This window comes from Saimiri boliviensis, chromosome 2 (assembly GCF_048565385.1).
Source record: "Saimiri boliviensis isolate mSaiBol1 chromosome 2, mSaiBol1.pri, whole genome shotgun sequence".
NCBI lineage: Eukaryota > Metazoa > Chordata > Mammalia > Primates > Cebidae > Saimiri > Saimiri boliviensis.
Window position 1 is genome coordinate 94129590 of NC_133450.1, and position 15934 is coordinate 94145523.

General features: G+C 40.9%; 1 protein-coding gene across 4 annotated transcripts in view; it reads left to right on the forward strand.

Moving 5' to 3' along the window:
• DLGAP5 (DLG associated protein 5) overlaps positions 1 to 15934 on the forward strand; it is a 69745-nt gene that overhangs the window by 34545 nt on the left and 19266 nt on the right. For 2 of the 4 annotated variants that reach the window (XR_012516312.1, XM_074393917.1), the window contains exons 15-19: positions 3306 to 3495; positions 7244 to 7304; positions 7945 to 8191; positions 9174 to 9223; positions 11733 to 11811. Coding sequence is in view for 3 of the 4 variants with exons in the window: in XM_074393917.1 (XP_074250018.1) it covers positions 3306 to 3495; positions 7244 to 7304; positions 7945 to 8191; positions 9174 to 9223; positions 11733 to 11811 (627 nt within the window). In the remaining variant the exon portion in view is untranslated. Of the gene's footprint in view, positions 1 to 3305; positions 3496 to 7243; positions 7305 to 7944; positions 8192 to 9173; positions 9224 to 11524; positions 11615 to 11732; positions 11956 to 15934 lie in introns of those variants that run through there. The other 2 variants (XM_074393918.1, XM_039468818.2) reach the window with 2 other exon arrangements.

Sequence of the window (15934 nt, forward strand, 5' to 3'; positions counted from 1 at the left end):
GGAACGATCTCAGCTCACTGCAACCTCCACCTCCCGGGTTCAAGTAATTCTCCTGCCTCAGCCTCCTGAGTAGCTGGGATTAGAGTTATGCTCCACCATGCCCACTAATTTTGTATTTTTAGTAGAGACAGAGTTTCTCCACGTTGGCCAGGCTAGTCTCAAACTCCTGACCTTAGGTGATCCACTTGCCTTGGACTCCCAAAGTGCTGGGATTACAGGCGTGAGCCACCACACCCGGCCAAAAGCAGTTTTTAATACTTCAGGAAACCATTTTTAAAAATTATTTTCTAACTGTATTTGTCAATAGCTATTTTTCACAGATTGTTTTTAATTCATCTCAATTTACATTATTTATAAGCCATAGATGTCCACCAGGAAGTTAAAGAAAACCTAAATTGTTCTCTAATACCTGCTGTCCGAGATTGACAGTGATCCTCATGAACATTGTAACTTCCTTGTCAGTTTAGGTATCAAATCTGTGCACTTTTGTTTGCTTTAAGCAGCTGCACTCCCTGGATACCCAGGCATCTCCACTACTGCTAACAACACAGCCCTATCCTGCTCCTTGTCAAGGATCTTAGTGGTTTTTATAGCTATGAGCTCATTATTCTCTGTTCTTTCACATACTCAGCTCAGTCCTTATAGATAGGGAGATTAAGGTTTATGGCAAAATTTGATCTTTTAAAATTGAGTTTTAGTTACAGAGCACATAGTTTATATGAGGCTTATTGCAAAACAGTAGTTTCTGAAGAAGCTCTTCTGATTCCATTTGCCAGTCTCTAGAAGCAACTGCTTTTCAATTCTTACTGGAGTCTTCTGTTGTTTACTACCATCTCTATTGACAAGATTTGATCTTTTCGAAAACACATTTTTCTTCTGGTAGACTTTTAAATTTTTCTTTCCTGTACTAACTGTTTTCTTCTACTTGCTGGAGATTTCCTCAACTTTCATGCTGGCTATCATGTTTCTAACTCCCAAGAGCCCTTTCTTAATCTACAGATGTTCATTTTTATAGCATTCTGCACTTGTTTCATAGGTGTATTATCTTTTTTTTTTTTTTTTTGAGACGGAGTTTCGCTCGTTACCCAGGCTGGAGTGCAATGGCACGATCTCGGCTCACCTCAGCCTCCGCCTCCTGGGTTCAGGCAATTCTCCTGCCTCAGCCTCCTGAGTAGCTGGGATTACAGGCACGCACCACCATGCCCAGCTAATTTTTTGTATTTTTAGTAGAGACGGGGTTTCACCATGTTGACCAGGATGGTCTCGATCTCTTGACCTCGTGATCCACCCACCTCAGCCTCCCAAAGTGCTGGGATTACAGGCTTGAGCCACCGCGCCCGGCAGGTGTATTATCTTTAATGATATTAATGATATGGATTTATGGATATCATTAAATATAATACATTATCACTAAGGATACTAACGATAGCTTTTATGTTTTTTTCATCCACTATAGTATTTGTTTCAGGGTACTTTCATCTGTTTGTTTTTGGTTTGTGTCTCTTGTGTGAGAAGCTGTCCTCAGGAATCTGGTGATCTCTCACTGCCTGTACATGGTTAAGAATAGGGTACTAGGCCGGGCGCGGTGGCTCAAGCCTGTAATCCCAGCACTTTGGGAGGCCGAGGCGGGTGGATCACAAGGTCAAGAGATCGAGACCATCTTGGTCAACATGGTGAAACCCCGTCTCTACTAAAAATACAAAAAAAAAAAAAAAAATAGCTGGGCATGGTGGTGCGTGCCTGTAATCCCAGCTACTCAGGAGGCTGAGGCAGGAGAATTGCCTGAACCCAGGAGGCGGAGGTTGCGGTGAGCCGAGATCGCGCCATTGCACTCCAGCCTGGGTAACAAGAGCGAAACTCCGTCTCAAAAAAAAAAAAAAAAAAAAAGAATAGGGTACTAAAAAGCTGACTGGAAAACTCTGTACACCTTGGTAGGACCTTTACTGTGGGGGCCCTACTGTTAGCTGGGCCATCATGTTGGGAGCCTACACATCACTGCATTTAAGACTTTTCTCATCATCTACTCAGATTCCCCAGAGAATATGCTTTCCATCTGCTTCCTGGAAGGTATACTTCTGGCTGCCAGCCTTTCAAGAGCTATGTGGGGGAAGAAAGCTAAGTGTCTCAACACTTTATATGTAAATACTCACTTATTTCCCTTATTTTCCATGCAGTACCCCGTCTTTCAACTGTGTCTCGTATCCTCTAAACCAGAGACCCTTCTGGTTTTGGTGATGGGGAACGGGTGGTGACAGTTGCTCTGCTCTGCAGAATGAGGAAAGGAATCTGAGCTCTTCTTGTTTAAACTAACTTTGAGCCAGTCCTGTGTTTACCTCCATTTTCATCTCCACTTGCAGAGGTACTTGGAGCCACTAATTCTTTTGAGGGGTTATTTGGTAGAAACTGGGTCGATTCTCATTTTTCTTGATTGGTGGCTTAGAATTTATTTTCTTTAGTCTGCTAAGTAAAGTCCCACTCAGCAATCTACATTAGAGCTTCCAAAATGTTCTTGTGATTATTGCTGTCTCTTTAGTTTATTTTGTCCTTGTAGAGTTCTGCTTTTTAAGATGATCTCTGACTGGGCTTGTGGCTCATGCCTGTAATCCCAGCACTTTGGTAGGCTGAGGTCAGGAGTTCAAGACCAGCCTGGCCAAAATGGTGAAATCCCTGTCTCTACTAAAAATACAAAAAATTAGCCAGGCATGGTGGTGAGACCTGTAATCCTAGCTGCTTGGGAGTGAAACTCTGTCTTAAAAAAAAAAAAAAAAAAGATTATCTTTGTTCAGGCCAGGCACAGTGGCTCACACCTGTAATCCCAGCACTTTGGGAGTTGGAGGCAAGTGGATCACTGAGGTCAGGAGTTCAAGACCAGCCTGGCTAATACGGTGAAACTCCATCTCTACTAAAAATATAAAAATTAGCCAGGCGTGGTGGCACACACCTGTAGTCCCAGCTTCTGGGGAGGCTGAGACAGGAGAATTGCTCGAAGCTGGGAGGCAGATGTTGCAGTGAGCTGAGTTCACACCACTGCACTCCAGCCTTGGTGACAGAGTGAGACTCTGTCTAAAAAGAAAAAAAGAAAATATATTATCTCTGTTCATGTTAAAGTAGTGAGATGTCAAAAGGAAACAGCATCTAATATGGATGTTAAATACTGTCTTTATCAGAAAGTCCCAGGCATTTTTTTTAACAGACATTGTTTGACAGGAGAAAGAGGCTAATTGATAGGATTTGCACTGTACTCCTAGTTATAATGAAAAGCGAAAGAACTATTTGGTATTGAGGTGATTTCTCTCCTCTTCTAGGACCCTCTGTCTCTTCTGAATGTCCTTCTCAAAGACTTAGAGCACCTAAGTCTGTCAGCAAAGCTGTATCTCAGAGTAGAAATGAGGTGGGCCTTCCACAAAAAACTACATCATCAGAGAATGCCGATTCTCAGAATACTAAAAGTGAACATGTGAAGAAGACTTTATTTTTGAATATTCCTGAAAGCAGGTATTTTTTTAAACATGTTATTAAGAGTTTAACAGTTGCTGATACTAAATATTGTTTCAGATTGTTAAGCTGATAAAAGGTGCCAGACATACATTTTTAATTAAATTTCATAGTGACCCTGCAACGTATAGTCAATACTCCCTTTTTGGAAAAGAGGAAACTAAAGCTTAAGATTTCAGTATACTAAATGGTCATGTTTAGATGGGCAAAGTAAATTCTGCACCAAGAAGTAAAGACGCAACATGGTATCCTTCGGTGCTAAACATACTGCAGGTTTGGTGCTCAATAGTTCTGAGCTGAGAAGAGCTCTGTGCCTTACTAGCTATGCAACTTTAGGGCAAGTAATTAACTCTCTTTAGCTTCACTTTCATCATCTGCAAAGCAGCAGTGCTAATGCCTCCGCAAGGTGGTTGAGAGATAGACACTTTTTACCAGGCTTTGTAGAAAATACCTTGAGATTGTTGTCTTGACAGATGGCAGAGCGTATTGAAGGGGCACTTAATGTGTACTGAACAACTATTATGGGCTAGGTTTTATTGTTTGTTTTTAGGGTTTTTTTTGTTTTGGTTTGGTTTTTGGTTTTTGGAGGTGGAGTCTCACTCTGCTGCCCAGGCTGGAGTGCAGTGGCATAATCTCAGCTCACTGCAGTCTCTGCCTCCCAGGTTCAAGCCATTCTTCTGCCTCAGCATCCTGAGTAGCTGAGACTACAGGCGTGTGCCACCATTCCCCACTAATTTTTCTATTTTTAGTAGGTAACAGGATTTCACCATGTTGGCCAGGCTGATGTCAAATTCCTGACTTCAGGTGATTCACCCACATCAGCCTCCCAAAGTACTGGGATTATAGGCGTGAGCCACCACGCCCAGCCCATTCTATGTTCTTACCAGTGTCATCTCATTTATTCTCAAAACAATCCTATGAGGTACTAGATACTCGTTTTTCAAGTGAGACCACCTGAAAAGTTAGTAACTTACTTAAATTCAGCTTGTACTCAGGGCAACCATATGCTGCCTGCATTCTTTGCTGTACAATACTGCCTCTGCTCTGCACAAATGCATCAAAGTTACCCAAACAGTCCTTGTTAGTGGAACATAAATGCATACCAAGTCTGATGGGGAAAAGATACTTCAAGTAGAAAATAAAATGACAGTATTGTGCCAAGAGAAGACTGTTGGGCTTATTGCCGATCTGAAGATGAGACAGCATAGACTATTCAGGCATTGCAGCAAATGAAGTTATATAAATAAATCGAGGAAGGAGGGAGGGAAAAAAGGAAGAAAGGCAAGGCAAATGAAAGTTTTTGTTCTTAAACACTCAAATATTTCATGCAATGAGGTTTTTTTGTTTGTTTGTTTTTGTTTTTGTTTTTGTTTTTGTTTTGAGACGGAGTTTCGCTCTTGTTACCCAGGCTGGAGTGCAATGGCGCCATCTCGGCTCACCGCAACCTCCGACTCCTGGGTTCAGGCAATTCTCCTGCCTCAGCCTCCTGAGTAGCTGGGATTACAGGCACGTGCCACCATGCCCAGCTAATTTTTTGTATTTTTAGTAGAGACGGGGTTTCACCATGTTGACCAGGATGGTCTCGATCTCTCGACCTCGTGATCCACCCGCCTCGGCCTCCCAAAGTGCTGGGATTACAGGCTTGAGCCACCGTGCCCGGCCGCAATGAGTTTTAAATTTCTTATTTTTGGCTAGGCGCAATGCTCACAGCTGTAATCCCAGCACCTTGGGAGGTCGAGGAGGGCAGATCACTTGAGGTCAGGAGTTTGAGACCAGCCTGGCCAACATGGTGAAACACCTCATCTCTACTAAAAAATAAAAAAATTAATGGCCGGGCGCGGTGGCTCAAGCCTGTAATCCCAGCACTTTGGGAGGCCGAGGCGGGTGGATCACGAGGTCAAGAGATCGAGACCAACCTGGTCAACATGGTGAAATCCTGTCTCTACTAAAAATACAAAAAAATAGCTGGGCATGGTGGCGCCTACCTGTAATCCCAGCTACTCGGGAGGCTGAGGCAGGAGAATTGCCTGAACCCAGGAGGCGGAAGTTGCGGTGAGCCGAGATCGTGCCATTGCACTCCAGCCTGGGTAACAAGAGCGAAACTCCATCTCAAAAAAAAAAAAAAAAAAAAAATTAGCTAGTCGTGTGCAGGGGTGCCTGTAATCCCAGCTGCTCGGGAGGCTGAGGCAGGAGAATCACTTGAACCCAGGAGGCAGAGGTTGCAGAGCTGAGATTGTGCAACTGCACTCCATCCTGAATGACAGAGTGAGACTTCATCTCAAAAATGAAGTAAAATAAGATTGCTGATTTTAAGTATATTTAGCCTTTATGGAGACTAAAATATTTTAGGTGTTCTAGAAATTCATGGATTATAAAATACTAATTTATTGTCATTTCTTACATCCTAGTTACTTTACTTTGTGTATCTTATAGTCTACTATTGTTTGCTGAGAAGATTCGTAATTGGATTTGAGTCATAAGTACTTTTTAAATTTTGTGTGTGTGTGTGTGTGTGTGTGTGTGTGTGTGTGTGTGTGTGTGACGGAGTTTCGCTCTTGTTACCCAGGCTGGAGTGCAATGGCGCGATCTCGGCTCACCGCAACCTCCGCCCCCTGGGTTCAGGCAATTCTCCTGCCTCAGCCTCCTGAGTAGCTGGGATTACAGGCATGCGCCACCATGCCCAGCTAATTTTTAGTAGAGATGGGGTTTCACTATTTTGACCAGGATGGTCTCGATATCTTGACCTTGTGATCCGCCCGCCTCGGCCTCCCAAAGTGCTGGGATTACAGGCTTGAGCCACCGCGCCCGGCCAATTTCTTTCTTTTTTTTTAAGATGGAGTCTCACTCTGTCACCCAGGCTGGAGTGCAATGGTGGGATCTCAGCTCATTGCAGCCTCCGCCTCCTGGGTTCAAGTGATTCTCCTGCCTCAGCCTCCCAAGTACCTTGGGATTATAGGCGCAGGCCACCACACCCAGCTATTTTTTTTTTTTTTTTTTTTTTTTTTTAGTAGAGACAGGGTTTCACCATGTTAGCCAGGATGGTTTCAATCTCCCTTACTTCCTGATCTGCCCGCCTTGGCCTCCCAAGTGCTAGGATTACAGGTGTGAGCCACTGGGCCTGGCCAAGACAGATATTTGTAATAAGATACAAATTAAGAACCTCAGGATTAGATTACTTTGTATTCTAACTCAGTGATTGTCTAGCTGGAGTTAGCTACATTTACTTATCAAGCAACAGGCTTAAGAACTCCTCCTGTCCTGCTTTTTAAACAATTAGTTCAGATAATATTATAGAAATAGTATGATTGAAGGCAAATTTTTCAGCAGGTACCTGTATTCCAGCTCAGGGATTAACAAGTAACAAATAAATATAGCTAACTTCAGCTAGAAAATAGTTGAGTTGTTGCTTCTGTCTCCAGAAGTCACCTTCCTTTTGACTTTTCTCTCACATATAGCTCTGGGTTGGCTGAGATTCAGAGTATTGCTGGTGGACCCACCGAGCCTGACTGACTACCATGGTAACAGACTTGGAGCTTTCTGGGGAAGAATGCATTTAGTTTGTAAGGATATTCTGCAGTAGCTGTACTCCACAACCGATCTGTCTGGATTAGGCCCGATCTTGCACCAGGCTCCATGTTTGATCCATTCCCTAAACTAATTGCTGCCATAAAGGATAGACTCAAAACATAAGTGAAACAATAACAATATGTTTAATTATGAGTGTAATGCTACGTTTTTTCTTCTTTAGGAACAGCATAGTAGAAGATGCTCAGTGTCCTGGATTACCAGATTTAATTGAAGAAAACCATGTAAGTACAATTCCAATGTGGTTAGATAGCCTAGTATGTCATATGTTCATATATTATATAAAGTAATTTCATAAACAACCCCAGAATTTGCATTGGAAATCTAAATCAGTCGTATAGAATGGTGGTTCTTGTTTCAATGACATTTGAGTTGTTTAAAACCATAGTGTCATTTTGTATTCTTCAACTCATATCAGGATGAATATGAAACCAGTGAACTAGAGCAGAAATCAGTATACTTTGACCCCTATTTTTACAAGTCATATTTTACTGTAACAGCCACACATTTGTTTATGTATTCTATCTGGCTGCTTTTGCAGTACAGTGGTAAAGTTGAGTACTTATGACAGAGACCCTGTGGCTCACAAACCTATTTACTGTTTGGTCCTTTACAGAAAATGTTTGCCAGTCTCTGAGCTAGAGTATGATACTTGCTGAGATACTTGACTTCATTCATACTGTTTCTTTAATATTATCTGAACCAGTCGTTCAAGAAGCAGGACAGTAGGGTTTACAGTGTTCTTAAGCCTGTGTCCAGGACGTCATCCTTCTGTTTTTCTTATGCCTAATGGCAACAAGACTTTTAAAATTTGTTCCAAGTAATTACATTGATAATTAAATATAATGCCATTTTTACTTCCAGGATGTAAATAAGACAAACTTGAAGATGGATTGTTTACCCAGTGAGAAAATGAGTTTGCCTCTTGTTGCTGGTAGAGTAGCAGATGATATTAATACTAACAAAAAAGAAGGAATTTCAGATGTTGTGAAAGGAATGGCATTGAATTCTTCAGTTACATCACAGGATGTTTTGATGAGTAGCCCTGAAAAACATATAGCTTCACAGAATAACATTTTAGAACAAGAGGAAATGAAAATTTCTCAGTCAGGTGAGATCTTTAAAATATATTTAAATGAGGCTTTGTTAAAGAAATAAACTTGGATTAAGGTATAAATTATCCTATAAGGTCCATTTTACATTAGACCTAACTGTTTGGGTTCTTCATTGTTAGTGAAGACCCTGAATTAGAAAAATTCCCTCAAGCATTTTTTTCTCCTTCTTTTCAGCACATATCCCCAAATCTTTCTTCAAAATACCCTATTTTTCTTCCCTATTTTCCTAGTTCTTCCTAATATTGTTGTGATGGTTCTGTAATAGGAAATGACTCCTATATTTCTGTTATAATGTGTGCCAGTTTCACCATCTATTTTCATCAATTTCTCTATAGCTGGTCTAGATAGGGCCTAAGGTAAAACAAAAGGTTATAACCGTGGCCAGACATTTAATGTCCTCCACCTGTTCTTCATCAGCATCTCCTGGGTACCTTTAATATTACAAGCTGAGATTTGTTTACAGAAGACTCCTTTTTTGAGACAGAGTCTCACTCTGTCACCCATGCTGACATGCAGTGGCATCATCTCAGCTTACTGCAATCTCTGCCTCTTGGGTTCAGGTGATTTTTGTGCCTCAGCCTCCCGAGTAGCTGGGATTACAGGTGCGCCCCCCCCACCACACCCGACTAATTTTTGTATTTTTAGTAGAGTCAGAGGTTTCCCCATGCTGTCCAGGCTGGTCTCAAACTCCTGACCTCAGGTGATCCCCCCACGTTCAGCCTCCCAAAGTGCTAGGATTACAAGTATGAGCCACCTTGCCTGGCCAAAGACTCCTTTTATACTAAAGTTAAGGATAAGAATTTAACCAGGAAATTTAACTACATTTTTAAAAATGTTACAGCATAAAATAGTCTATAATTTTGTCTTAGCATTTGATATATGGAGTTTTCATATTTTTCAAGGCAGTGTCCATTTCTAACAACTCTTGAATGTTAGAATATTCTTTAAAAAGTTAATTTTTTTGTTGTTGTTTTTCAGTACTACTTGATAATAAAAGTCTCATTGATGAATGCCACCTTCTTGATTCAGTAAGTCTTCCAACTTAATTTGACAAGTCCCTTTATGTTTTAAATTTTTCTAATAAAATGAATATTGCTTTTCTATTTGTGTATAAAGCTTAAAACATCTTGCCATTGTTTTGCTTACTATTCATTTTCACAAAATGGAGAAAAAATTTGATGTTTATATACTTGATAGTATGTTTCAGTATTAAAACCTGAAGATATGTTTCTCTATATGGTTTTTCTATCAAACTTGCTCTGACAGATGGGATACTTGAGTATCTGAATATATTTCTAAGTGATTCAAGAAAAATATAAGGCAAAGTTTCTGCCCTTCTGGGGAAATAATGTCTATCCTACCTTCAGTAATCATTGGTTATTTATATTCTGCTATTTTAAGTGGATACTCCCCTGCTTTTACTTAAGGTGACCTCTTGCCTCTAATTCTAGTTTAAACAGCCCTTTTGTGAAGCCTTCTGTAAAAAGCTTTTATCTTTCCCATGTTATCTTATATGTAGGTACAGGTGCCCATAGGCATACAATGTGTACATTTCATCTATTATTAAGGGTATAATATGAATGTATTATATTCCAAAAATATGATTTCTGAAATCTAATTCCTTATTAACTGCAAATTCCACATTAGGAAGGACTGTCTGATTCATAGCTTTGATGGCACTGTGGCATGAATTAAATAGTGCTATCTTTCCTACTGTTTATAGCATAGGTTTCAGCCCTACCACAGACATTTTTTTTGTGTGTGTGGCCAAAGAGGGGGAAGGAGTTTCACTCTTATCACCCAGGCTGAAGTGTAATGTTGTGGTCTTGGCTCATGGCAACCTCCGCCTCCCAGGTTCAAGTGATTCTCCTGCCTCAGCCTCCTGAGTAGCTGGAATTATAGGCACCTGCCACCGTGCCTGGCTAATTTTTGTATTTTTTAGAAGAGATGGGGTTTCACCATGTTGGCCAGGCTGATCTCAAACTCCTGACCTCAGGTGATCCATCCGCCTCAGCCTGGGATTACAAAGCCTGGGATAATCAAAGTGCTGAGATTACAGGCATGAGCCACCACGCCCAGACAACATTTTTATTTCAATAATCTGGAGTAGGGATTTGTCATTTTTCTTCATCAAGTGATTTATTTTATTTTATTTTATTTTTTTCTTTTTAGAGATGTCGTTTCTCCATGTTGGTCAGGCTGGTCTCGAACTCCTGACCTCAGGTGATCCGCCCTCCTTGGCCTCCCAAAGTGCTGGGATTACAGGCGTGAGCCACCATGCCTGGCTCATCAAGTGATTCTTTTATTGTTTACACCTCTGGTTTATAGCCTCACCTTGGAATTTTCTGGGACTAAGTACTAGAATAGATCAGGAAATCACCTTGGTTTTATTTATCTTTAATCTCAGAATATAAGAAACTCATTCATAAAGCAAGTATAGGATCAGACAGCTACAATTTTTGTTAACTACTTGAAGCCTGGCAAATACTTAGCTTCCTTAAGCCACTAATTCCTTAAAGACCCTTATATATCTTGGCTTTCATTATTTTTCAAAGTTGGCTTCTTTGTGGTCAGGCTCTGGGCTGCCCTGTGTCTCAGGAGCAGAATGAAGTGTGTTACTGTGACCCATATCCCATTCTTTCTTGGTCTTAGCCTTCTTTAATCATGAACTGAGACTGAGAGGATCAGTGCTTTTAGCATAAGACCAACTTATGTAAAACTGATTTAACCCTGTTCCCAGATTGAACTCTAAATCTGAGAATATATATTGAGTCTGAGTCTGAGAATATATATTGTTATAAGTAAATCTAGAGATTACCATATTTTGTTTTAATATATTAGTAATGTGATTAAAAGTACATCACAGTTGTCTTATATATTACCTCACTGATAAATCTTAGTACCTTATTTAGTCTGATTTTTTTTTCACTTCTGTAAATATTAGTATTTAGATGTCCATTTTAGACCCAAATTATTGCTTGCCCCAGTAGGATCATTTGAACTTGAAGCAGAGCTTGAGAGAGTAAAAAGAAAAGGATCCCAGCAGGATCACACTATAGTAGAAGGCCTATTAAATGGTTTAGGATTTATGGAATCTATGTAAGTGGCTTAAGATATGGTCTCATTTTTATTCATCCTGAATACCTGAGTTCATATACATATTACTCATATTTTTAGACATGTATTCTGAATATACCTTTCCAATTTAAAAAACTATAATATATGTTTAAAATAAGATCTGCTGGAAAGTAACATGATCATTATGTTGTTTATAATTTTACTGTTACATAGGGAAAATGTTTACATGTTTCTTTCTGTTTGTTTTTGAGATGGGATCTTGCTATGTTGCTCAGGCTGGTCTTGAAGTCCTGGGTTCGAGTGATCCTCCCGCCTCAGCTCCTGAGTAGCTGGGACTACAGGTGTGCCACCACCACACCCAGTTTATTTATATTATTAATTAATTCACTATAGCAATGTTGAAGAATTTGTGAAACTCTTGATGGATGCTTTATTGACTTCTCTGGATTTGTTCTCCAGCCAGGTCTAAACTGCAGCAACCCATTTGCTCAACTGGAGAGGAGACATCAGGAACATGCCAGACACATTTCTTTTGGTGGTAACCTGATTACTTTTTCACCTCTACAACCAGAAGAATTTTGAATTTAAAAATAAATCCAAACATTTTCCTTCATATTATCAATGCTTATATATTCTTTAGACTGTTGAAATTTTGGAGAAAATATATTTATGTTCACTTCTATAGTATCATATGATGCTTTGATATTCTGTGTTCATCAAAGTGTATTTTAGATATACTCTTTCTCAAGGGAAGTAGGAATATTTTGTACATTAACAACATAGAATAAAAAATGTACTGTTGCTTGCCTCTTGTTTAAAAAGGAATAAGCTTAAGGCTAAGTATACTTACAGTTTATAAACATTCTTTAGTTTAATTGGAATATTAACCTGTGACAGAAATATTTGCATCCTTTTATACTTTATTCTTAGTTTGAACTCCTAAATTTGTTGATGTTGAACAGCTTTGAGTATTACATTTTCCACAGTATTCTGAGTTTCTTTAGATGAGCTTTCTGGATTCTGAAGTCAGTTTAACATGCTGCAGTTTCAAACAGTTCAGTCATTGGAGGTGCCCATTGAATCCTTTTTGTTTTCATTTTTCATTGGCATGGCCAAGAGCCATTAAGGAAATGCTTTTTTCTTTTGAAAAAAGTCATGTCGGGCCGGGCGCGGTGGCTCAAGCCTGTAATCCCAGCACTTTGGGAGGCGAGGCGGGTGGATCACGAGGTCAAGAGATCGAGACCATCCTGGTCAACATGGTGAAACCCCGTCTCTACTAAAAATACAAAAAATTAGCTGGGCATGGTGGCGTGTGCCTGTAATCCCAGCTACTCAGGAGGCTGAGGCAGGAGAATTGCCTGAACCCAGGAGGCGGAGGTTGCGGTGAGCCAAGATCGCGCCATTGCACTCCAGCCTGGGTAACAAGAGTGAAACTCCGCCTCAAAAAAAAAAAAAAGTCATGTATCAGTCATGTGAAAGACTGCTACAGAGAAACTCAAGATTTACGGTTTACACAAAGCAATAAGCAACACAACAGTAAAATGTTTGCTTTCAAAAATAAAACAGATCAGAACAAGACAATGTCAGTAAATATGGTCTTTAATAAAATGTATCACTGAATTGTTTAGAAAGCTTTCAGCTGGGGCCGTGCACGGTGGCTCGCGCCTATAATCCCAGCACTTTGGGAGGCCGAGGCGGGTGGATCACGAGGTCAAGAGCTTGAGACCATCCGGGTCAACATGGTGAAACCCCGCCTCTACTAAAAATACAAAACATTAGCTGGGCATGGTGGCGCGCACCTGTAATCCCAGCTACTCAGGAGGCTGAGGCAGGAGAATTGCCTGAACCCAGGAGGAAGAGGTTGTGGTGAGCCAAGATCGTGCCATTGCACTCCAGCCTGGGTAACAAGAGCGAAACTCCGTCTCAAAAAAAAAAAAAAGAAAGCTTTCAGCTGTTCATGGCCCTGGGCCATTAGAAAACCCTAGTTTAGGCTGGGCGTGGTGGCTCACGCCTGTAATCCAAGCACTTTGGAGGCCAAGGTGGGCGGATCACCTGAGGTCTGGAGTTCAAGACCAGCCTGACCAATATGGTGAAACTCCGTCTTTAAATAAATAAATAAATAAATAAATAAATAAATAAAAAGAAATCCCTAGCTTATGAATATTTCTTTTTCCTACATGACTTGTTTGAATTACCCAAACAAGTAATGGACTCTAACTAGCTTAACAGTAAGGAAATACATTATTTCACAAGTTATCAGGGTGATGCTTTATAATCAATAGGTACTTTATAATCAATAGCTCAGTGAGGACATCAAGGTCTAACTTTCTATTCCTAGTTCATTCTGTTATCCTTGATGTTGGCTTCTTTACAACTGAGTCTTTTTGGGGTCATAAGATGGCTGCTAGTGGCAGTTAAAGATATGTCCTTCCCTTTGGCCTGATTAGACCAACTAATGCCACATCCCCATCTGCAGATCAGTGAGTCAGCAGGGGATTGACTTAAATGAATCAGAATTCCCTGTTGAATCTGGGCTCAAACCTGAATAAAACCATGGCTCTTAGGAAACAGGGAATGGAATGTTGTGTAGGCAACCATCAGTGTCCTCTACTAGATAATGTGCTTGGCTATTGGAGTCTAGAATTATTAGGTATTAGGAAAATGTTTAGAGACAAAATGAAAACTGCTTTGGATAGAGTGAGAGTTCTTAATGCAGTGTATTGTCAGAAAAAATAAGAGTTCTTTTCTGCCAAAGTAGAATGGGAATTTCTTTTTTTTTTTTTTTTTGGAGACAGTCTCACTCTATCGCCCATGCTGGAGTGCAGCAGTGGTGCAATCTTGGCTCACTGCAACCTCTGTCACCCGGGTTCAAGCAATTCTGCCTCCGCTGGGATTACAGGCACCTGCCACCGTGCCCTGCTAATTTGTTTATTTTTAGTAGACATGGGGTTTCATCATGTTGGCCAGGCTGGTCTTGAACTTCTGACCTCGTGATCCACCCACCTCGGCCTCCCAAAGTGCTGAGATTACAGGTGTGAGCCATCATGCCCAGCCAAGAATGGGTATTTAAATTTATTGAAGACCTACTATTTGACAGTCCCTTTGCAAACAATATTTTACTTAATGTTACAGTAACCCTATAAGAGCTGTATGCACTTTATTGACAAAGGAACCAAGGCTCAGAGGATTTAAGTAATTTTGTGTAATCCAAGTTCTCACTTTTTACTAAAGCTGTACTCTTGATTTTAATAAGAGAACAGTCAAGATGAGAATGTTAGGGTAAGGAATTTTTTGAAATATGCTATGATATGCTCCCCACATCCCTCTTTAGCGATGGACAACTTACTCCTTGAGCTGCAGGAAGTGCTGCCAGCAGGCAGCTCTCTGCTGTCATCCCTTTTGAGGACCGTGCTGCCTCAGCTGAAGACAGCCACTTCACCTCAGGTTACATTCTCTTTCCCAGGTGTCCTGTAGTCAGTGACTTACCAAAGTGGGGATATAAAAAGGCCTGGCCCCCTTGCAGCTCTGAAGAATAATCCCAGCTTCGGAACTCCCCTAGGGTAGGCTCAGTTACTGCTGCTCAACTTCTCCCTTGACCCAATCACATTCTTTCCCATCCCCACAGGTATTGATTGCAGGTACACTCCTTCTTGAGTTCTAATCTCTCTGCTTCCTGGGAAACCCAACCTGTGACAATTATCAATTTAATGGATTTCAGAAGATCGTATTGTATAAAATAATATTTGGGGCCAGGCATGATGGCTCACGCTTGTAATCCCAGCACTTTGGGAGGCCAAGGTGGGTGGATCACGAGGTCAGGAGTTCAAGACCAACCTGGCCAAGATGGTGAAACCCCATCTCTACTAAAAATACAAAAATTAGCCAGGCATGGTGGCAGGCGGTAATCCCAGCTACTCAGGAAGCTGAAGCAGAGAATTGCTTAAACCTGGGGAGGTGGAGGTTGTAGCAACTATGCCACTGTACTCCAGCCTGGGCAACAGAGTGAGAGTCTATTTCAAAAAATTTTGGTTTTATATAAGATGAAGTGGTTTTGCCACATCCTGCTTTTGGAATTTTATTAATCTTTGGGCTTGCTGGTAGTAAGGGTAGAAAGTCATGGGTAAGAATGTTGATGATGGGAACAAATTTTGAAAGCTGACTATGTAAGATATCTTTTTTCTCTATAAGAGATTTGAGGCCAGGCGCAGTGGCTCACGCCTGTAATCCCAGCACTTTGGGAGGCCAAGGCTGGTGGATCACAAGGTCAGGAGTTGAAGACCAGCCTGGGCAACATGGTGAAGCCCCGTCTCTACTAAAATCCAAAAAATAGCTGGGCACTGTGGCAGACACCTATAATCCCAGCTACTCAGGAGGCTGAGGCAGGAGAATCCCTTGAACCCGGAAGGCTGAGGTTGCAGTGAGCTGAGATTGTGCCACTGCACTACAGCCTGGACAACAGAGCGAGACTCCATCTCAAAAAAAAAAAAAAAAATTCATAAAAACCAGGGAGATGGTCCTATAGTAGTATCAAATTACTGATTTGAAAGCAGTGAACTATAGTTTAGAAAATAGGATTAAAAAGCAGTCAAGAAGTATACCAGATTCCTAACAATAATTGTCTATGGGTCATAGGTCATCTATAGGTAAGCTTTTTCTTTCTG